The sequence below is a fragment of the Phoca vitulina genome, unplaced genomic scaffold (assembly GCF_004348235.1).
Source record: "Phoca vitulina isolate PV1807 unplaced genomic scaffold, GSC_HSeal_1.0 scaffold1, whole genome shotgun sequence".
Taxonomy (NCBI): Eukaryota; Metazoa; Chordata; class Mammalia; order Carnivora; family Phocidae; genus Phoca; species Phoca vitulina.
This window is the reverse complement of record NW_022589704.1, coordinates 34564686-34587726: the sequence shown is the minus strand read 5'-3', so window position 1 is coordinate 34587726 and position 23041 is coordinate 34564686. Positions and strand designations below refer to the sequence as shown.

Below are 23041 nucleotides of genomic sequence, written 5' to 3'. Positions count from 1 at the left end.
GAGGGTGGCTACGGCCAGAGGGCTGCATCTCTGGCCCACACAGCCTCACTTTTCTGTTCTGTCCAGGAAGCCATACAGCACAGTTCCTTCTTTGAACCAGAGAGGAAACTGGAATATGGAAATGTGGATGAAGCATTTAAAGTGGTTGATCAAATTCTAGAAGGTAAAGCTTTCTGGAAAAACGTGAGGAGGGGGAAGCAGCCCAGAAGGCTTCTGAGCTTGTCTAGTTTAACGCTACCTTTGCCTTTCAGAAATCACCTAGAAATCAGCCGAGAATAGGCACTTCATTCACACATGCATTTCCCTCTGTGGGGTGTGTGTGCGTGCGTGTGTGTGTGTGTGTGTGTGTGTGTAGAGCACAGCAGGGAGGTAAAGTGGGAGGCCCAGCCCCCTATACTGTGCGCTGACCACCTGCCCCATCATGGCCCCAGTTTTTATACGATGTCATCTCTTTTCCTGCTCATAACCACCCTGCAGATCGGGAAACAGGATCAGAGTGCTTGCAGAGCTTGAACAGTCATACAACAGCTACTAAGTGATAAAGCTGGTCATCAAATTGATAGCTTTTCTTAGCATTTCCAAAGCCCATGTTTCTTTCTCTTCCATCCTTTCTCTGACTTCTCCCTCCCTTCCTTCCAGACTTCCTTCCATCATGTATATGTGTAATTAAAATGAAATTTCTCTCTTAGAAAATAGTTGATTTGAATTTTCCAATAAAATTTTTGTAACTTTTTATTTTGACATCATTGTAAATTTACAGAAAAGTTGCAGAAACATTAAAGAAACTCCCAGTTACTCTTAATTCAGATTCCCCGATTATTAACACTTTACTACACTTGCTTAATCAGTCTCTCTTTCTGTACACACACACACACACATTTTTTCTGAGCCATTGGAGAGTAAGTTACATGTTGGTTTACCCCTAAATACTGGTGTGTATTTCCTTAGAGTAAGAACATTATCTTACTTAAAGAATTATCAAAATCAGAACATTCACATTGACATAATATAATTACTTAATCAACAGACCTTATTCAGGTTTTGCCACTTGTCTCAGTCATGTCCTTTATAGCAGGAAAAAAAATGTACCATGGGTCTTAAATAACACATACTTTCCCCGCTCTGCTCTGCTCTCATCCATGCTAGAGAGCCATCCTTAACGCTCGCCATGCAAGGTCTACTTTACCCAGATGTGTTGCTGGGTGGGCATGGGCTTTCTGTCCCACATCTCAGGGCAGAGACTATCTCATTTGGCATTGTCTGTCTTTAAGTGAATTTCCAGGGTATTGGCGTCTAGTGCATGTTTGAAGCTACCATCACCCTAATTTTTCTCTCCAACCCTGATCCCAAGCTCAGAAGGGTCCTAAGGCATACCATCCCCGAGCGTACAGCAAGAGGTCTGGCAGGTATAACAGCCCAGCCACTTTAGTTCAAAGCCCATCATGTTTCTTAACTCCACAGCTGTGTTAAACCAGAACATGGTCACGGGCTGCCTGGATGACGTCACTTGGAAGCTATAGAAAAGACACCTTGCGCCATCGCCCTTCCAGTATTCCCTTGGCACGCTGTCTTATCAGTGTGTGACTTGGCAGGGCCCGTCTCCCTGCTTTAAAATTATTATGAATAAAATAATCCTGATCTCAGAGATCAGTTGTGAAGATTCTAAGAGATAACATAAGTGTGCTTGGCATAGAGCTTGGCCCATAGTAGGGAGACCCATAACTGTGAGCAGTAATTTCTCCTAGGCTGAGATGTTTCTGTTGTTCTCTAGGCAGGATTTCAGTCTACTACTGAGCTAACACCCTGGCAGGTGCTCATTTAGCACACCCGATGTTTCCCAGCACCTCCCAATGGGAGCCATTTATGAGACCTGCCTGGGGATTCCTGGAGCTGCCTCCTTTCTGGAATTCTGGAATTGGGGGACCCAGGGTAGCATAGGAATGTGCTTTTGACGAGTTTTCACAGAGCTCCAGGTGATTCTTAGGACTAGTGAAATGGGGCAAACACTCGAAGGGTGGGGCTGTTTTCTGGGAGACAAGGAGGGAGCATTTTTAGCATAAGAGATGAGGTGTGAGCATTTTGAAAATATCCATTTTTAAAGGGGTTCCTCCACTTGGACCATAGTATGTTCTTGCCTCTGTTCTTGCCATGTGTGTTTTTGTGTGAGTTCAGTTGTTTTTCTTTCCCTTGACATCTTCTTTAATCATTTAATTCAGTTAAGGAATTTATTCAGTCTCTCTCTTACTTGAATTTTAATTTGTATCCTGCCCCTTACCCTACTGATAAATACGAAAGTGATACAGGATGCTTTAAAAGAGACATTTATACCACTTTTAAGTTTTCATCTTCTTGACTCACTAGTGTGAGGTATTTTTTTTTTCTTACAATACAGTTGTCATTTGAGTTAAGAATTTTTGGCCACTTATTTCAGGAAGAGGTAACTGGAGATGATAGTTAAAACAGCACTTTGCCCCTCAGGAATATAGCTGCTCTAAGAAAAACAAATATTTAAAAGATAAACTATGTGGAGCACTAACGACATCAAGTCTTAGACTGTGTTCTTGAAGGGAGTGAGATTATTGTTTGTTTTTATTCTGTGTGAAAATATATTTGGCCCCTTCCTAGCCCTGATGTCATAGCACTGGGAGGGCATTAAAAGCCCCCATTCACAAATAAGCCAGCCGAGGCTGGGAGGCGTGTGATTGAGCAGGAATCAAACTGATCTAATTTCCCAACCCTGAGGCGAACGTCTCTCTCTACGTGATGCCACTTCTCATTTCTCTCTTTTAAAATTCCTTTAGCCAGAACGGGCTTTACCCTGGAGAGCACAGAAGGCAGTCTGTGCAGCAGGATTTGCAAGAGATCTAGGAGCCCTGAAACCGAGATTATCTTCCCCACATCCTGTCCTACTGGGCATAACACAGATAGACTCCTGTATATCTTAATGGTTTTTCAGGCTTTAAGGGCTTCTTATTAAAATGGAAATGTGCCCAGAGGAATCACTCCTAAACCCATAGTGGAATAACATTTTATCTCGGGGATTAGCTGATCAAATTAGTTGATCAAATTAGTTGAGAGCAATACCCTGAGAGGAAGAGAGGGAGGGCCCTGTGGGGGGGAGGGCTGCAGGATGGACGGCGCAATGTAACAGGGTTCTAAAACTTGGCCTGCTTTCCAGATGTGAGCAGAAAGAGCTCTAATAGTTTGTAGCTTTTCATGTTTTAAGTGAAGTAGGTATTTAACAAAATAAATTCTGAGTGGATAGGTAGGAACACTGATATGGTAAACCATGAATTTGAGCCCACTGACAAGTGGATTTTTCAATGTGCGGTCTTTGATAAAACTTTACATTAAAATTGAGATTTGAGGGGCACTGGGGTGGCTCAGTCAGTTAAGCATCTGCCTTCAGCTCAGGTCATGATCCCAGAGTCCCGGGATTGAGTCCCACATCAGGCTCCCTGCTCTGCAGGGAGTGTGCTCTCTCTCTCTCTCTCTCTGCCCCTTACCCTGCTCGTGCTCTCTCTCTCTCACTCTCTCAAATAAATAAATAAAATCTTTAAAAAAATAAAATTGAGATTTGAGTTTTGACATTTTAATTTTTATATTTTATAAATGAAACATAATCTCATTTTTCTATATTTTTTCTTTATTCAGATTTTGGATAAGATAGGAAATCCAATACAAAAGATTTCTTTGGGAATCTCCCTTAAACCATCTGAAAATCACTGTTATTGGATACATTCTTAATTTTTTAAAGTTCTGCCTTTCACCTAACTAACATAATGGCTGGTCATAATTGTATTGTTTTTTTTTGTCTGTTTAATTTTTTTCCCCCTATCTTCCAATGGCTTAGTTGAACATTTTTCAGCACTCCATTTTGATCTATCTGTAGTATTTTTGAGTCTATCTCTTTGTCTAGTTTTTCTGCTGGTAGTTCTAGGTGTATTTTACATATATATAATATATAATATATAAATTACAATATATCTGGTAGCAACATTTTATCAGTTTGCGCATAGAAATTTGCCTTTCTTCACATCCTTTTACTCTCTCATTTGTAATAGTCTTAAAAAATTTCCTCTTTATAGTCTGAGTACTACATGAAACAATGTTAAAATTTTGCTTTCAATGCAATTTGTAAAATTCAAGAGGAGGAAGAAAGTCTGTTGTGTTTACCTGTATTTGTAGTCTTTCCATTGTTCTCTCTCCTTCCTGAGGTTCCAAGATTCCTCTAAAAAAATCATTTCTTGTCTGTTTCAAAAACTGTCTTTAGCCATTATTTTAGGATAGGTCTGTTTAAGACAAATTCTTAGTTTCCTTCATCTAAGAATGTCTGGATTTCTTTTTCATTCTTGAAGAATATTTTTGCTGGATATAGATTTCTGAGTTTATAGGTCATTTAGCAGTTGAAGAAAGATGTTGTACTTTTCCTCTAGTCTCCATGGTTTCCGATGAGAACTCTGCCTTGTGAAGAATCTTCCCCCCTGTAGGCGAGGTAGTGTTTTCCTCTGTCTGCTTCCAAGATATTTTCTTATTTTTACTTTTCAGAAGTTTGACTCTGATGGGTCTTGGCATGGATTTCTATGGATTTATCATATTTTCAAATATTCACTCAGCTTCTCGAATCTGTAGGTTTGTGTCTTTTGCCAAGTTTAAGAAATTTTCAGGCATTATTTCTTCAAGTATTTGATGTCAGTGACCCAAATGTGCAGTCTTTTTATAGTCACACAGGGTCCTAAAGCTCTGCTCATTGTCTTTTCAGTCTCTTTTTTTCTGATGTTCAAGTTAGGCAATTTCTGTTGTTCTATATTCTTGATTACTGATTATTTCCTCTGTTGTCTCTATTCTGTTGTTGAGCTTTTTCCATTGAGCCTCTTAAATTTTGGTTGTTGTATTTCTTAGTTCTAAAATTTCCATTTGGCTCTTTTTGTATCTTCTGTTTCTTTGCTGAAATTTTCCATTCTTCCATTTGTTTTAAGTGTTTATGTAAATGCTCACTGAAGTATTTTTATGATGGCTGCTTTAAAATCCTTGCTAGATAATTCCAGCATCTGTGTCATCTTGGTGTTGACATCTGTTGATTGTCTTTTCTCATTCAAGTTGAGTTCTTGGTATAATGAGTGATTTTCAATTGTATCCTGGTCATTTGACTATTCTGTTTTAAGACTCTGGATCTTATTTAAATCTTCTATTTTACCAGAACTCATCTGACCCCATGTTGGTGGGGAAAAGGGGTTTCTGCCTTGTTATTGCTAGGTGAAGGGTGGAAGTCCAGGTTCCTCGTGTGGTTTCCAGTGATACCACCACAATGCAAGGTTTAGGGCATCTCATTATAGCCTGACAAGGGTGGAAGTCTAGATTTTTCCATCCAACTTTTGCAGATAGGGATGGGGCCGCAGTTTTTTCACTGGGTAGTGTGGTTATTTTCAGGCATTATTCCTTCAAGTATTTGATGTCAGTGACCCAATTTTCTTTCTAAAAATTTTCTTGCTAGGCTTCCCATCTCTTGGTCCTTTGGCTGGAGAAAGTAGGCTTTTCTTGGGGCCTTTCTTTCTGTCTTTTCCTATTGATATTTTGGGATTGCTGGCTTCTCTGGTACCAAGTCTGGGATATATGAAGCAAACGGCAACAACAAAGAACATAACTCACTAAACTCACCATGTGTCTTTCCTTGGATCCCAAACTTCCTAGCTGGTCTGCCTTCTCTCTACCTTTCAGAGTCTTATATTTCTTTTGCATATAAATAAATAAAGTTGTGTGCTGTACTTAGTAGAAGGAAACAAGAGAAGTGCATTACTCCATCTCATCTTGGACCAGAAATCTCCTTTCCATAGTGTTCTGACTGACTCTAGAATGTCGCACACCTTTTCCTAGAACTCTGTGACCTACCATACTGGGAGACCTGACAGATACCCATACAGAACTCTGCTTCAAATCTGCAGATATAATGAAAGCCAAGTGTTCGTGGCCCTTAACTGTGTAGCTTGCTGTCCTAGCAATAGCACTGTTGGTGGAATTTCTCAGTAATGGGATAACAGCTGGGGAATTCTACCTGTTCTATCTGAAAGCCTCCTTGACTCTGTGTACTTTCCTATAACAGGTGAAATACATATGGGAGGTCAAGAACATTTTTATATGGAAACCCAAAGCATGCTTGTTGTTCCCAGAGGAGAGGATCAAGAAATCGATGTTTATGTTTCTACACAATTTCCCAAATACATACAGGTAACATGGGGCCATTGCAGAGGAGAGGTGGCTAAATGGTTTCTGCTGGCAAAATATACCAAGAATAATTAGAGACAAAAATGTCACTGCAGGAACTGAAGGAATTTGGAGTACTAACAGCCCTATCCATTTGGGTATTAATAGCTGTACAATTTCAGAGCTTTTAAGATAATGTTATGAAAGTAGGCACCTTTTGTTTGTGGATTTATAACTTCAGAACCAGTTATGGAGTCAGCAGATCTCTTTTGCTGTACTCTTGGCATTGTTAAGAATACAAAAGGAAAAAGAGGAAAGCCTGCCCTCCAAAGATTATAAGTACCCAACTCTCATGAAGCAGTTAGGAAATGGTATTGGACAGAATGGAACTTAATACTTAATCAGCTAAGTCAGAATTTATTCAGACGGAAGAATTAAGAGAAAAGAGGGTTTGCTGAGGGCTAGAATCATCCAGAAAGTCCATGAAGATGAAGTCTTCAGTTTGGATTTGTAATGAGAATGAGGTTTATCTAGATGGTGAGAAGAGAGGCCATTTCTAGGCAATTCCACACCAAGATCAAATGCCACTCCTTTATCATTCATTCATTCATTCACTCATTCTTTCTGTAAACACATATGGCCTCTGTCCTGTATACCAGGCAGCATGCATGTAAGAAAGCTGGCACAAAGACTGCCCAAGCTGGCATCAGGGATGCATTCAGGAGTGGCTAGTTGAAACATCAGGGTGAAAGCAAGGGGAACAAAGCAAAGGGGTTGATTCAGTAGGTCATACAAGCCGATGTTATTACCAGAGCAGGTAGAAATGTGGGAATGTGTGGACTGAGGCCTTTTAGAAGCTGGAACATTAAGAAGGGTCAGGTGAGTCCCATTCCATTCCTGTCTGCTACTCACTCCCTATGTGATTTTGGGCCCATTGCTTCATCCCCCTGGGGCTCCACATCCAGAAACATGAGTTGTTAAGATTAAATGACCTCCCAACATTAGGATGGCAAGGAAGAGCAAAACCTGCATCCAAGGAGGACCCACAGGTCAACTCAGCAATAATCCAGATGGGAGGTGAGAAATTTCTCCAGTGGAGACAGCAGAATGTGGGAAAAAGATCCAGTCTGAGAGACGTGTGCAAGGCCTCAAAATCTCGCTGCTTCAGGAAATGTATCCCAAGGGATTAGTATGTAAAGGATACTTTGGTTATGGTTCATAGGGGAATTTTTCAAAAATTTATTAGCACAGGGGTGCCTGGATGGCTCAGTCGGTTATGCATCCAACTCTTGATTTCGGGTCAGGTCATGATCTCAGGGTTGTGGGATTGAGTCTTGCATTGGGTTCCATGCTGGGTATGGAGCCTGCTTAAGATCCTCTCTCTCCCTCTGCTCCTCCCACCCCCACACTCCCCTCATGCTGTCTCTCAAAAAAAATTATTAGCACAAAAATATCCCATTGATACTGAAAGGACTGCTTAATGATAGTTCTTGCAATGTCATAATAGCTAAATGCCACTGAGATCAGTTGTGGATGTATGCTTAGGTTATTGGCAACTGTCCTGTTATTTAGTATAACTACACAGTTTCTGTATTGTGTGCAACATTTTGAAATCAAAACGTGTAAAAGCTGCCCCACTCCCTTGCTGCAGATGGATCAGATTAATGGGAACTATTATCATTCACAGGACATAGTTGCTTCGACCCTGAAGCTCCCAGCTAACAAGGTCATGTGTCATGTAAAGCGAGTTGGTGGGGCTTTCGGGGGGAAGGCTTTCAAAACCGGCATCCTGGCAGCCATCACTGCGTTTGCCGCCAACAAGTAAGTGGAGAAAATCTGCTAAGTAGACTAAAAATAAAATGAAGTCATGCTGTGCATTCTCAATATTGGGGTTCAGGAGAAAGAATTTGGGTTAAGATTATTTAAAATCACATATGGTATACAAATACACAAAGCTGCCATTTTATTACAACTTTTTAATCTTATATTGTCATACCAGATACTAAGAACCAAAGTGAGACTCAATTACTGAAAAGAATGAAAGCCACAGTAAAAATACCTGAAGAGTAGACAGAAACAAGTCCCAAATGGATGGTGGTTACTTGTCCTTAGCACCTGTATGTGTATATAGGTCAGTTCAATGGTTTGAAAAAAGTTCAATCTTTTATAAATATGTATAACACACATATATAAAATCCTTTATGTGTATTTATATATAATAATTGCTATATTATATATGCTATATAATATAGATATTAAATATATAAATAAATAAATGTGTTCATACATACATTTTCTTGATTTAAATGGAGATTTTTGCTTTTGTGGATGCTTACCTTTATTTACATTGCCATTTCCCTTTAAGGATCTCAAAACATTACCATAGGAAATTGTCTTTGGAGCAGGCACATGTAGAAGGCTTTGATTTCTTTGCTGAATAATATAAGTCAGTTTCTGTATCCCATGAAGCAAAATGACCTTCATTCCAGATCTGTCCTTTCAGGGAGCACTCGGTAATCAGAAACCACCTGAGTTCCTCCATTTGTAATCAAGTCTATAATGTGGTCTTGGGACCATTTCCCTATAGCAGAGGTTGTTATCACAATGGGAAATACTCCCAAAGCAATACCCTAGAGCCCCTGACACCCAAGACCCTCCCTTGCATAAGTAGCGAATGCCAGGCATTGTACCCTGACCCAAAGGGAGGGGAGGCCACTGTGCATGCCTGAGATCAGGACAGCCCCAGGGCAGTAGTTCTGTTGTCCTGTAATGTATGTGGATTGGCATCCACTCCAGCTCTCGCTGAGAGTTATATAATCCCCAGATAGTAGCTCTTTGGTATACAGTTTACCACTCTTTCTTTTTTTCTGCTTTAGACATGGTCGTGCAGTCCGCTGTGTTCTGGAGCGAGGAGAAGACATGTTAATCACTGGAGGCCGCCACCCTTACCTTGGAAAGTACAAAGTGAGTAGAAGAAGAGTGGGGATGGAAAGGATTTATGTTATCAAGATAACATTGCATGGTTGCAGAGGGCAGCGTTGGGCTGCTCTCTCCTGGGGACTAACAATGAGCAAATCAACAAACCCTGCTTCTGTTTAACTTTCTATTCCTTGTGCTCACTGATTATCGGCTGGTTCACATCTGCTTTATTCAGGGAGCACTTGGTAATCAGAAACCACCCGAGTTCCTCCATTTGTAACCAGTCTATAATGTGGTCTTGGGACCATTTCCCTATAGCATTTGTAACCAATCTATAATGTGGTCTTGGGACCATTTCCCTATAGTGAAAAAGTACCAACTGGATTTGGCTGATACAGAGTGAATGACTGGAAAACATGTGAGTATATATACATCTATGAAAGTAGATCTGATAACCGGACTACTTCCACATTTTCTTAAAAATAGAATAATTCCCAATAGTGTTCTGTGAAATTGCAATTATTTGCCAACAGTTTCCTCATTTTTCAATATATAAAGGTTATTTCTATAAAACTCTGTCCCAGAAATTCCTAGGAAAATTTCCATAGCAGAAAATAATTATTCTTTTGCTTTATAAGAAATAAATTAACTTGTCAGAATGGATTAACTGCCATAATAAATAACTAAAAACTCTCAGGGGCTTAAACTGTATTGTGTTATTTCTTGCTCAAGTAACAGCTCAGTATAATCAGCAGGGGTTGTGGAGAAGGGGAGAGGAGAGGACTCTGCTCCGAAAAATTATTCAGAGACTTAAACTTTTTCCATCCAGGAGTGCCACCATCATCCCCTCAGACTGCATCATGTGGTATGGAAGTCACAAGGCTCGTATGGCTATTCACGTGTAAATTTAAATTAACTAAATTAAATAAAACAGAAAATTCAGTTCCACAGTTGCATTAGCTGTATTTCAAGTGCTCAGTAACTACATGTGTCCAGTGGCTGCCATATTGGACATGTAGATATAGAACATTGCCATCATCTCGGAAAGCTCTATTGTAGAGCACACCTTAGGGACTTCACTGAGTCTTCTGCAGAGGACAGAACACAAGGGAAGAGGGAGAACATGGAGTGTTGTGTGTGGGGTGTTTTAGGCACCAGGTGTGTTAAATGTGGGCCTTGCTTCTGTTCACGTGTGTTGAGCCAGGACTTTGTCACCTAACTACGAGGGTGGTTGGGCAACGTAGTCTTCCATGTGCCCAGGATGAAAGATAACAACATCTGTTGAACACAGCATCATCTCCCCCACAACTGGTGTACCTGCATACATATTTTTAGGAGATAATGGATGTATTTATTTCAACTCACGTTCACTCTGAGCTATGTTTTGAATTTGGTTTAGTTTAACAAAGATTTATCAGAGTGAACTTTGTTCTGACAGAGACTACATTTTAGGGAATGAGGGGAAATAAAACTTACACATATGAAGTCATCATGAAAACATAATGTCAGGTTAAAAGATGAGATGCACGTGGTAATCCTATGAGGAGAGAGGAATATGGGTTGCAGTATGTTCATGAGACATCTTAGAGAAGGTGAAACATAAAGGGCCTTCAAGAACAGATGGGCAGAAAGAAGACATATGGGTGGTGGGAATAGTAAGAGCAAAAACACAGAGGAGGGATCAACATGGCATGTTTGATGGGGGTGGCGGTAAGGAGAGAGGGCGAATTAGAATACACAGTAATTACTGAGGGGTGGTGGAAAATAAGATTGGTTAGGTTAAGTGATGCCAGACTGAGAGAGGCCTAGAGTTTCAGGATGGGGGTTGAAATTTGATCTTGTAAGAAAGAGTAGGACTGGGTAGATCCTTGATCAGTCAAGTGTCATAACCAAACACAGGTGCATTGGGGAAGGTAATATGATGGCATTGGGCAGGATGGCCCAGGGAGGAGAGAGGGCGGAGGCAGGCGAACCATTAGGAAGCAGCTGAAGCATTCAGACATGAAGTATTTTGGGTCTGAGCTGTGATAGGAAGATGTAGAAGAAATGAGTCCAAGAGCCATGGTAGTATAAAATAAAATAGGAGTTGGTGGCAAACTTGGCAAAGAACAAGGGAGAATAAAACCAGAAACATGACTTGGAGGTTTCTAGGAGAAAGCACCAAGTTGGAAGGAGGAACCAATCTGGAAGAACAATGATGGATCTTGTTCCTTCACCAATATGGTTCCTTGTACTTCACCAATATGGAACCTTATTAAAAGGACTTGTTACAGCTACAGAAGCCTTAAGCATAGTGGTGATTATAATTATGAGAAAATGATGCTTTCTGATGTAAAGACAGAAGATGATATTAATAACACTTATAATAGTAATATTAATAATTTATATTTAGAACACTTGCTGTGTTTCAGTCACTCACCTGTAATTTTCTATGCATTATTTTCTTTATTGCCATTTCGCAGATAGGTTATAGAGCTTGCCTAAGATCACAGAACTAGTTAAGTGGCAGAGCCAGAACTCAAACTTCTGGAATTCATAGGCCGTGCCCTTGACTACGACTTTGGTTTGAATTTGGTTCCATTCAACAAAAATCACAAAGTGAACTCTAATAAGTTCAGAGATACTGAAGCAGAGTGCAGATGGAAAGCATGGATATTGGATACATATGAATCACAGAAAAGATATTTATGTAAAAGACCTCGAGTAGCACCGAATGCTGCTGAGAGTTTTCATCAAATTGGGCCCTCTGAGAAAAATGTGCTGAGTCCATTCAGAGCAGGCCACCAGATTCGGAGATTAGAAGATGAGGTGGCCTCGGGGGAGAAAGTTCAGGTAGAAACGTGGAGCCAGAATTCAAGGACTTGTGGCAAGAAAGGGAGGTTACGAACTATGCGGTTGATTTGCTTTCAGAGGAAAGAAAAGGGTTGGTAGAACAATAGTGATGAATTTTCCAGGAGGGGTTTTTGTTTGTTTTGCTTTTATATCTTTCTCTACACTTACTTTCTCCTTTTTTAAATTATTTTCAGTTGTGGCAGAATACACACAACATAACATTTACTGTCTTACCCGCGTTTAAGTGTAGTTTGGTGGCATTAAGCACGTTCACATTGTTGCACAACCATCATCACCATCCATCTCTGGGATTCTTCTCATCTTGTAAAACTGAAACTTGGCACCCACTAAGCAATATGTCCCCGTTTCTTCCACCCCAGCAGCCCCTCAGAAGCCACCATTCTACTTGCTAGGAATTGGACTACACTAGGTGCCTGATATAAATGGAATCAAACAGTATTTATCCTTTTGTGACTGGCTTATTCCACTTAACATAAGGTCCTCAGAGTTCATCCATGTTATAGCAGGTGTCAGAATTTCCTTCCTTTTTAAGGCTGAATACTATTCCATTGTATGTACCACATTTTTTCGATCCATTCATCCATTGATGGACATATGGGTTGCTTCTACCCCTTGGCTATTGGGAATAATGCTGCTGGGAACATAGCTGTACCAATAGCTCTTTGGGACCCTGCTTTTAGTGCTTTCAGATAAATACTCAAAAGTGGGATTGCTGGATTATATTGCTATTTTTAATTTTTTGAGGAACGGCCTACTGTTTTCCACAGCAGCTCCACCATTTCACATTTCCACCAACAGTGCACAGGCAGTCCAATTTCTCCACATGCTCACCTACACTTACTATTTTCAGTTACTGGCTGGTTGCTTGGTTGTGTTTTTATAGTAGCCAGAATTCTAATGGATGTGAGGTGGTATCTTGTGATTTTGATTGGCATTTCCCTAATGACTAGTGATGTTGAGCATCTTTTCATGTGTTGATTGGGCATTTGAATACTGTCTTTGGAGAAATGTCTATTCAGTCAGGTTGGGTTTTTTGTTGTTGTTGTAGGAGTTCATATACATACTGGATATTAACCCCTTATTAGATATATGATTTGAAAAATTTTCTCCCGTTCTCTGGTTTGCCTTTTCACTCTGTTGATTGTGTTCTTTGATATATGGAAGTTTTAAATTTTGCTGTAGTCCAATTTATCTATTTTTGTTGTTGTTGTTGCCTGTGCTTTTGTCATATCTAAGAAATCATCACCAAATCCAATTTCATGAAGCTTTCTATCCATGTGAGGAGGACTTCCAAGTGACAAAGTAAAATGTAGAGAGACATGGTCCCCAGCACCAGCATTAAAGATCAGTTCTCTTTTCCTAGGCTGGGTTCATGAACGATGGCAGAATCTTGGCCCTGGATATGGAGCATTATAGCAATGGAGGCGCCTCCCTGGATGAGTCATTACTTGTAAGTGCTTTAAGAAGCAAGTTCACATTCTGGAAAGTATTACATAAAATGATACAATTTAGAAGCTGTTCAATAGTTAAATAATATTTTAATAAATAAATAAAGACCCACATTGCAGGGATAGCCATGTGTTACTTACTGGTGCCCCCAGAGTGAGCCCAGAGATACTGGCTAAGTCTGTGTCTGTATATTATCGCCATGTTTCCCGTACTTAGAGTTCTTTTCCCAAATGCAAGCATTAGACCTCACCCATGGCTCTGTTGACGTTCTGGCCTGGATCATTCTTTGTTGTGGGGCTGTCCTGTGCATGGTAGGATGTCGGGCAGCATTCTTGGCCTCTATGACTAGATGTCAGTGACACAGTACCTTCTAGTCTCAACAACCAAAAGTGTCTCCAGACATTACCAGGGAAGACAGAGGACAAAATCACCCCTGGTTGAGAACCAGTGCGTTAGACCAAATACCAAAACATTTTTTTTCATGCTCTGTAGGATATTTTATTCATTACATTCTGTAGACCCAGTGTTTAGAGCCTGTGAATGCCTCAAAGTCTTTGGCAGATGTCTGAAACCTGGGGAAAAAATGCATTAGCCCTAAAATATGAAAATAAAAAATGATGATTTCAAAAGAAAAATTATTCAAATCCTTAAAAATTATTTTATAACAAAAATTCTTTTAATTTAGGACATGGATCTATTCTAGCATGTTTGATGTGATGTAGAGAGGGTTGGTCATTTCCTGCCTGGTTTTGGTCTTAGGTCTCAGGAGGGCAAAATAGGTATGGAAGGATGAGAATCTGATCACACCAACTCTGGATTTCCCAGGTGATGGAAATGGGACTTCTGAAAATGGAAAACGCTTACAAGTTTCCCAACCTGCGCTGCCGGGCGTGGGTGTGCAGAACAAACCTTCCATCCAACACAGCTTTGCGTGGCTTTGGCTTTCCTCAGGCGGGGCTCATCACTGAGTCCTGTATCACCGAAGTGGCAGCCCGGTGTGGTCTGGCCCCTGAGAAGGTACGGCTAAACTAGTCTCTCACACACAAGACATCAGGCTCCAGGGCAGGGAGGACCATCGGGGGTCATTCAGGTTGAGGAGTTTGGATCCAGAGGGGCTAAATGATGTGCCCGAGGTAACCCAGCTAACTAGTTAAGACAGAGCCTGGACTCCAAAGTTCAGTGATCCTACTCAGGCTCTTTCCCAAAAATCCTGGAGACAGAGGATATTGAAGAGGGAGCTTTGGATTCCAGCTCATTCATTGAGAAGTCTCCATCGGCCAGGGATATAACTGCTGCCAACGAGTTCTGTCAAGCCCTTCTTTTTTCTGCTTCCTGGACGTCTCAGGCAGCTGTCAGAAAGTTTCAGTCATTTCAGTTACTAAAATAGTTTCCTTTCTGTTCCTGAAGTCTCGGTCCCAGTTTCATTCATTAACAAGCTCTGTTCCCCCCTACCCCCATGCCTCTTGCACTCAGAATCCTGGAGCCAAGTTAGGGTGGGGAGACACGGCGTGCTTCCCCTGCCTGCCCCCCGCTCTGTGCCTTCTGCTGTGCCGTTGGGGCAGAGAGGGAGAGGAGGACCAGAGGGAACAGCCTCTGCCCAGCGAGCTCTCGGCCCTTCCTTGCTGAGATGCGGCCACTTTTCAAGTATGTTTCTGTGGGCTCCATTTCTGCTAGCTCTCTCACAAATGGACAGCCTCTGTGAGGGTGGGTTACATTTCCAGCCACCCTCAGCTGGTACCTCTGGCAGGTTTCCTCATGCCTGTTTGCCCCGTGCTGCAGCAAACCTTGGAAAGCCCCAGTCCCCACTTCATCTGCCTTCCTTCTTTCCATTCAATATTAGAATCGATGGCCCTAGGCAGGAGCCATTTTCTTTATGTCTCTTGAACTCCTGGGGGTCCCTGCTCCTCCCTTCTGGTCGTCTCAGCACAGCCTCCTTCCCAGATGTGCTGGCGCCTTTGGTAGCATAGGGAGAATTAGATAATGACCTCCCTCCACCCCTGGGGAAGTCGGAGCAGAAAACAGCCACCCTTAAAAAAACACCGCCTTCCCTGGGGCACCTGATGGCTCAGTTGGTTAAGCATCCGACTCTTGGTTTCAGCTCAGGTAATGATCTCAGGGTCAAGCGATCGAGCCCCAAGTCAGGTTTCGTACTCAGCATGGAGTCTGCTTGAGATTCTCTCTCTCCCTCCCTCTGCCCATCCTGCTCGTGCTCGCTTGCTCACTCGCTCTCGCTCTCTCTCATAAATAAATAAATAAATCTTAAAAAAAGAATCTTAATTTGTTCTTCATCCTAGTTATCTGTTTAAACATAACCAATAACTAGGATGAGCAGTCTTATCTTGCCACAGTATCTGAACAATCCAAATTGTGTAGATCATGTAGCCTGGAAGTTAAATTCAGGATTACCTTTCAACAGATGTTCACAAATGCAACTCGAATTAGAGGGATCTACAGTGTACCAGGACTATACTGAGTTATATAAGAAATATAATGAAAGGATGCCTCCCTTTGAACTTATATCAGAGCAGCATAGAAAGCATGTTAAGTGCTAACATATTAGATAGAGGCTTCAGGTAGAGAAGGCTTCAGGAAGGGCTTCAACAAGGAGTAAGTGGAACTCAGTTTGGGCCTGATGGGATGAGCAGAACTTGACTAGGAGGGCAGTAGATGGAAGAGACTACATCTGTTGCCTCTCCTCCCGTTTTGATCTCCTTTTCTTTTATAGGTCCGAATGATAAACATGTACAAGGAAATTGATCAGACACCCTACAAACAAGAGATTAATGCCAAGAACCTGATTCAGTGTTGGAAAGAATGTATGGCCATGTCTTCCTACTCCCTAAGGAAAGCGGTCGTGGAAAAATTCAACTCAGAGAATTATTGGAAGAAGAAAGGGTTGGCCATTGTACCCCTGAAGTTTCCTGTTGGCCTTGGCTCAGTTGCTATTGGTCAGGTCAGTTCTCCAAACAGACCAATCAGAAGGTGTTGGGGAAACTTGCTGTGAAGGTGGATTAGCCATAGGGTTGCAATGCCTGTTTGTAAACCTTCCCCAAAGCTGTCCTCCGTCAAGCTAGCTTTTCTCCAGAGGAGATAAGAGCTCCTTTGCAGGAATCCCCAGGGTTAGTGACAAGCATTCTTGCTGGGAAATCGGGAGAGCTGGTATCTGCTTTTGGTCCTGGCATTAAGCAACTGAGTCAACTTGCTCTGGGCCCAGATCACTCAAGTATGAAGTAAGATGGTGGGATGGATGACTGCCAGCACTCCTCTTCCAGCCCCTCTGTGCTGCAGTGTCACTGGACCATGAAATAGAAATAGGAAGCTGCACAGCATTTGGCTTTTGGAGGGTGGGATAAACTAAACCCAGAAGAGTAACTCATTTAAATAATTTTTTTAAAACAGAATTTTAGAAATTTGCTCCCTTCTTAGCTGTTAAAAATGTGAAGAAATTTGTTCTTGTAGTTTCTTCAATTGATTAAATAAATTTCCTGCTTGTTTTTGTTTGCTAAATCTCACTTGGTGCGTGCATCTGCCCCCTCATTCTTGAATGAAACGTACCCGAACAGCTGGTGGTCTGCGCTATTCTAGCTCACTCTACAGCAGTGATGTGGGACCCTTGTTATCTACGTTCTTACACATACGTTTGCGTATGCATACATATATGTAGAGAAGATGGCAGAGCCCTCAAAACTGTGGTCACTCCCCTTTGCAGAATTCACACCTTCCCCTGAGCTATGAAGAAGGAATGGCAGGTGCTTTGAGTAATGACAGATTAGGGATAAATGGGAGTGGAGCTGTGAGGAGCACTAGTAAGTATGCTGTGTGTAGAGGGAGAAGAGGAGGCCCCCCCCAAAAAATGGGCAGGAAGGTTCTTCCTTCATTCGCATGCTGATCCATTCACCTAACCATCCTGGCTCAACCTAGGGTATGATCATGAGAATGTTCCATGCTTGCTTAGACTAGTAGTAGCTCAGAGGAGCATCGTAACAATACAAGTGGTAGTCTCTTTTGCAGCCGTCCCATTCCTCGCCTGTTTGTGACAGCAGAAACAACACAGAGACATTTAGTCATCTGCACACAATTTACCCAGATGAGGGAGACAGTCAAGAGGCTGTGGTAGAGGAATAAAGATTATTCAGAAGGAGGGGAGAGGAGAAAACCACCACTAGGAAAGTGTTAGTGAGCAGTGAGTCCTGGTTTGAGGGTTAGACTGATTAGCGGGCAGCTAACGAAGACATGAGTCTGGTCCATCTGTCCCTGAGCAGACCAGTCAGGACCCCTGGGTAAAATAGTCCCTGTTGTTTACAGATCTCCCGGCAAGCCCAGGACGTAACCGTGGTAGATGCGGTAGGCTGTCTCTATTTAACTGTTGCCCTTACCTAAATCTGGTCTCCAGAGTAGGCCAGACCTGGCCCATTTCCCATATCAGGAATTTCTCAAAAATTTTTTATCTAAGAAATAATGATAATTACTGAGCACCCCTTTTAGATTGTATCTCATTCAACCCTCAGGACAACCTATAAGATTTGTAGCCTCATTTAGTGGTGAGGAAACTGAGGTTTCAAGAGCTAAAATAACCTGCCTGAAGCCCCACATCTAGAGAGTGGGGGACTAGGGCTGGAGATTCGTGTCTGAGAGGCTCCGGGAGCAGTATTTTCTCAGCTCCATCAAGCTGCCCCTCCGTGGCACCATTTGGTGGGAACTGAGGTGGGATTCAGCTCAGCCGGGAGGAAACCAGACCGCAGCCAGCAGTACGACTTCATTCTCAGACCACCAGCCCTACCCGTCTTCCCCGGAGACCAGCGTCCATGCTGGAAACATTGGTGTAGGGCCGAATCGAGGAGTCCAATCGGGCAAGCTGCTCCGTGGAAGCCGTGTGCCAAAAGGCGATCCTGAAGCAAACCAAACAGAGGAGGGAAGGAACTAGGAAGGTTATCAAAAGGCCCAAGGCTGGGGGATTCGTAATGCCCCACTTCACCTTCGTTGGATAGGTATGATTCTGTTTTATAGAAGGAGAACCTGAAGCCCATAGGCGTTCACTCTCTGGCCCAAGGATATCCAGCTATTGAGCCACAGAACGTGAGAGTGGACTTTGAGACGGTCTGGTCACATGTCTTCATCCTCCCGTGCCATCTCCCTGAGCAGGGGCAGCCCCTGTGCCTGCGACAGCTGAGGGGCTCACACATACCTCCCCTCCGACGTATTTAAGGACTAGCCCCGGGACACGGAAGAGCAGACAAGACCTAATTAAGCTCTGCATCCCCAGTACCTTAGCATGGCGCCCGACACAGGGTGGAAACTCAAATGCTCCAGTGGCTGAGACATTTTGGGAATCCGTGGAACGAAAGCAAACTGCTCACCAACCCTGGCAGCCCCTGCTGGATGATTTAGATTTCACAGACTAGGTCCCCGATCTGTGTCGGAGAACCATCTGTTCTCATGCTCCAGTCGTGCCAATTTCACAGATGAAGCTTTGCAGAATTTTCCTTTGTGGCAGTAACAGTGGACCCTCCGGTGGTGCCACTTAACTGAACCAGATTTGATATTTTCAGTGCCCCGAGGGGATGGCAGCAGCACAGGGAACAAATTCCTCAGCAGTCCCATGCGGGCGGAGCCCCGTGGCCAGCAGGGTCACGCATGGAGGAACTGCACAAGCCACTGGGACTGTGGCTCTGGGGCGTGTGGCAGCTACAAATTCCCACAAGCAACTTCTGAATTGCTTGCAGAGCCAAGGAGGCCAAATACAGACTTTAAAAGCTTCAGAAACAGATCAAATCGCTGTAGACTTTTATTGGGCGCTCACTATGTGTGAGATACTATGTTGCATTCCAAGGATGCCTTAGGACATGGCCCTTCCTTTCAGGGGGCTTCCATTCTAGCAGAGAGCAATAAAGTGGCAGAGAATGGAGCCCGGAGCAGCCCTTGCAGCCATCCCTCGGCATCTGATGAGCAGCTGGGGCAGCCAGCACCAGGCTATCTGTAGGGGATGCCACTCCCTAGCTTTACTATTTTGAGAACAAATGGTCGGGATCACAAGATGGCATCTCCAGGAGTGATGAGTGAACAAACAGTAAAACACTCTGCTGCATCCTCCCAAGTCTCTTGGGCATGATTATCATGGCAACAATGCCTTCCTCAAGGTTCTAAGATTCTCCTTTGGGCTGAGAAAGGTTATTCCTATGTCCCTATTTGACCAATACATCCCTAGGGTACACCTGCTGACCCAGGTAACTAGAGCCCATTTTCACTGTCAGTGTCTTAGAAGCTTCTGTTTCACTGGAGTCATGTAAACCTTTGGGTATCAATAAAGAGGCAGTCCTCCAAGTGTGGCTCATGGCCCACAAGTGGCAATAAAAGTTCTTCTGGTCATCAGAGAATCGATCAAGGAATGTAGTTCATTCCTTAGGTGCATCTGGTGATTGTCATGCAATTTCATTGACTTTCACTTATGACCAGGGTTGTTTATAGGTAATCTGAGTAATGAAGGTTTACTAAAATTTTTGCTTCGTTGTATACCTATTCGCTTGTTACTAGAATTTTCTGAAGACCCTGCCTTTACAAATCCTAGGTTTTTGTGCCATGCTGCCTACAAGCTTAGATATTAAGAAACTAGCTGACAGGGCTTTAAGTCACCCCTTGCTGGCCCAGACCACACCTATGAGGTTAGCATTTCCCAGTTGAACAGCTACAGAAGTGTGCCTTGCAGGGCTTCCTAAACCACAGTGCAACCACTGGGACATTTTCACCAGGACCACATGCTGTTAATATTACTCTTACACTAGAGACACAAAGTGAAAAGGCCATCCTTGTTTTCTGCAGCCTCCTGGGATATCTTCATCCCCCTTAGTCTAGCATGGACAAAATTGCAAGAAGGCACATTGGTGTTGATTATAAAACATTTTTAGCTAGAGTCTGGATGTTTCTGATTATAGCAGCCTTTAATTCTGTGTTAGCAGTTTGGTTCTTTCTCGGTCCCTGTGGGGAGCTGTACAGTTAGATAAGATTCCTTCCAAGTTCCCTTCCAACTAAAGCCCTATAATTCTGTGCCAGGATAATTTGGGGTAGGCTTGGCTCATTTTGCAGCAAACAATGTCTGTCTGTCCCATCTTATTTGGGTTTTTGTTTTTGCTTCTCTCTATCGTACCTACAACTATGGGATTATGTGTTCATGTAAACAATTCTCCCCTGCCCCAACCTATCTGCACTTAACTTGGCATTTTACAACTGACCTCCCCCCCCAAAAAAACCAAACCCCAAACCTAGATTGTTGTTCCACTCTGGATTAGGGAGATCCTCAAATGTCCTCATGAGGAAATAGCAGTTTATGGAGGGTCATCCTGCCCCAGCCTCAAAGCCCCAGCACTGGCCTGGCTCTGCTCAGTGTTCTCAGGGCACTGGGAAAAGTGTGCATATTTCAGCAGGAGATGGAAAGGAGGGGGTCATTTCCAGGGAAAATGTTTTATTCTCTTTATTTATTTTCATCTGGTACTTTTTAATACCTTCTAGAATAGACTGACAGTGAAGCACATATTTGGTTTTTGAGGACAGTTTTTATGCTGATATCTGGTTAACATTAAACTACTAAAGTAAGGGTTGGCAAATGACCGAGTGGGTCAGGTTCTGCCCTGTTCTGTATGTCTTTGAGCTTAGAACAGCTTATTACATGTTTTTCATTTTAATTCCAGTATAATTAACATACAGTGTTATATTAGCTTCAGCTGTACCATATAGTGATTTGACAATTCTATACATTGCTCTCCAGGGAAAATGTTTTACTTGATGAGACATGTGATAATATCAGTCCAAAAGATCATGGAAACTCTTGTCATCTTTTCTGGATAGGCTGCTGCCTTGGTTCACATTTACCTGGATGGGTCTGTGCTGGTGACTCACGGTGGGATCGAAATGGGTCAGGGGGTCCACACTAAAATGATTCAGGTAAGTATGCAACTAGTTGGATTAAGTTGGGTGTGCGCTTGTAGCTGTGTATGAGAGAGAAACCAAGCATGTGTATTTTCTGTTCCAAAATGAAAAAGATACGAGATTTTAGCTTTGACAGCTTAAACTGTTAAGCTGTTAACAGAAACTGGATAAACCAGCCGGTTTTGTAACTGAATGTCCTAAAAGAATGTGGCAGAAGAGTCTCAGGTTGTCTTATTGCTATAGAAGATTGTGTCTTTATTTGTTGCTTTCCTTTGGGTAAGCAGGTCTCTCCCACCATCCGCAAACAAAGTATTGCTTTGAAACCTTTTGTAAACCAAAATGGAGTAAAGCAAAGTTGTAATTACCTTTAATTTATATGAAAACAGGGGTGGCTCAGTCAGTTAAGCGGCTGCCTTCAGCTCAGGTCATGATCCCAGGGTCCTGGGATGGAGCCCCGCATCGGGCACCTTGCTCGGCGGGGAGCCTGCTTCTTCCTCTCCCTCTGCCTGCTGCTCTGCCTATCTGTGCTCTCTATCGAAAAAAAAATTTTATATGAAAATATTTTTGAGCCTTTCCAGACCCCCCTCCAAATTAACCTCTCTTAATATTTTCTGATTTGCTGATGGACGTAAACATAAATGGAGATAAAGCACAGATGGTGACGGATGCAGTTCACACCTCTGGCAGCTTGATGCCCAGATGCTGAGTGTGGCTCCGGGGCAGGAGCTTGGGGTTCTGCTCTCCCTGCTGGGGGTGAGCGCTGCTTCCGCAACCGTCCGCTGCCAAGCAAACACTGAACGCTATCTTGGCTCTTCATCTTTTTTATTAAAAGTGAAAATCCTCTTCAGATTTATTTCAGTGAGCGAAAACAGGTACCAATGTAGGTGTTTTGTAAAAACCAAGAGACTCTCAAACTTTCACAAAGAGGCGGACACCAGTATTAACAAGCGAGTTGTCTTTTTTGAACCTTTGCTGGCTAATAAGAAGATGTGTAGATGCTGATGTATTGCATCATTTCTCGCCCTTTTTAGGACTTGGAGTAATCGATAATATAAATCACATTGGATATTTCTAATCAAAGTCTACCTGTTTTTTGACTCATTCACTTTAGATTAATTTTTAGGTACTGTTTCTATTTTGCGAATAATAATAATATTAAGGATTTTAAAACATTTGGAAGGGGCAAAAAAAATTGTTAAAAAGACTCTGAACAGTTTCACCAGTTAGCAATAAGCACTGTTTTGAGGTCTTTCTGTCTTTCTTTTTTCATAAATTGCTAACATGCTGTTTATATAATTTTTTGTATCCTGGTTTTTTGTGTGTGTTTTATTTAAATTCCAGTTAGTTAACATACAGTTATATCAGTTTAACATACAGGGTAATATTAGTTTCAAGTGTACAATATAGTGATTCAGCAATTCCATACAACACCCAGTGCTCATCAGGACAAGTGCATCCTTAATCCCTGTCATCTATTTAACCCATCCCCCTGCCGCCCCCGCCGTCCTCCCCTCTGATAACCATCAGTTCTCTATAGTTAAGAGTCTGTTTCTTGGTTTGCCTCTCTCTCTCTCTTTTTTCCCCTGTGCTTGTTTCTGGTTTTTTTTTTTTTTTTTCCACCTATCTATCTGATATAGAGTGAGCACTTCCTCCTGTGGTTAAGAATTCTTTGCAATCACGCTTTTTAATGGCTGCTTGT

General features: G+C 42.4%; 1 protein-coding gene across 3 annotated transcripts in view; it reads left to right on the top strand.

The window, feature by feature from the left end:
* Window positions 1–23041, top strand: part of LOC116632964 (aldehyde oxidase) — an 80230-nt gene that overhangs the window by 44794 nt on the left and 12395 nt on the right. For 2 of the 3 annotated variants that reach the window (XM_032405101.1, XM_032405081.1), the window contains exons 20-27: window positions 67–163; window positions 6101–6225; window positions 7889–8022; window positions 9078–9165; window positions 13337–13423; window positions 14248–14439; window positions 16148–16375; window positions 21262–21357. In XM_032405101.1, coding sequence (XP_032260992.1) covers window positions 67–163; window positions 6101–6225; window positions 7889–8022; window positions 9078–9165; window positions 13337–13423; window positions 14248–14439; window positions 16148–16375; window positions 21262–21357 — 1047 coding nt within the window. The remainder of the gene's footprint in view (window positions 1–66; window positions 164–6100; window positions 6226–7888; window positions 8023–9077; window positions 9166–13336; window positions 13424–14247; window positions 14440–16147; window positions 16376–21261; window positions 21358–23041) is intronic. The other variant, XM_032405091.1, reaches the window with a different exon arrangement.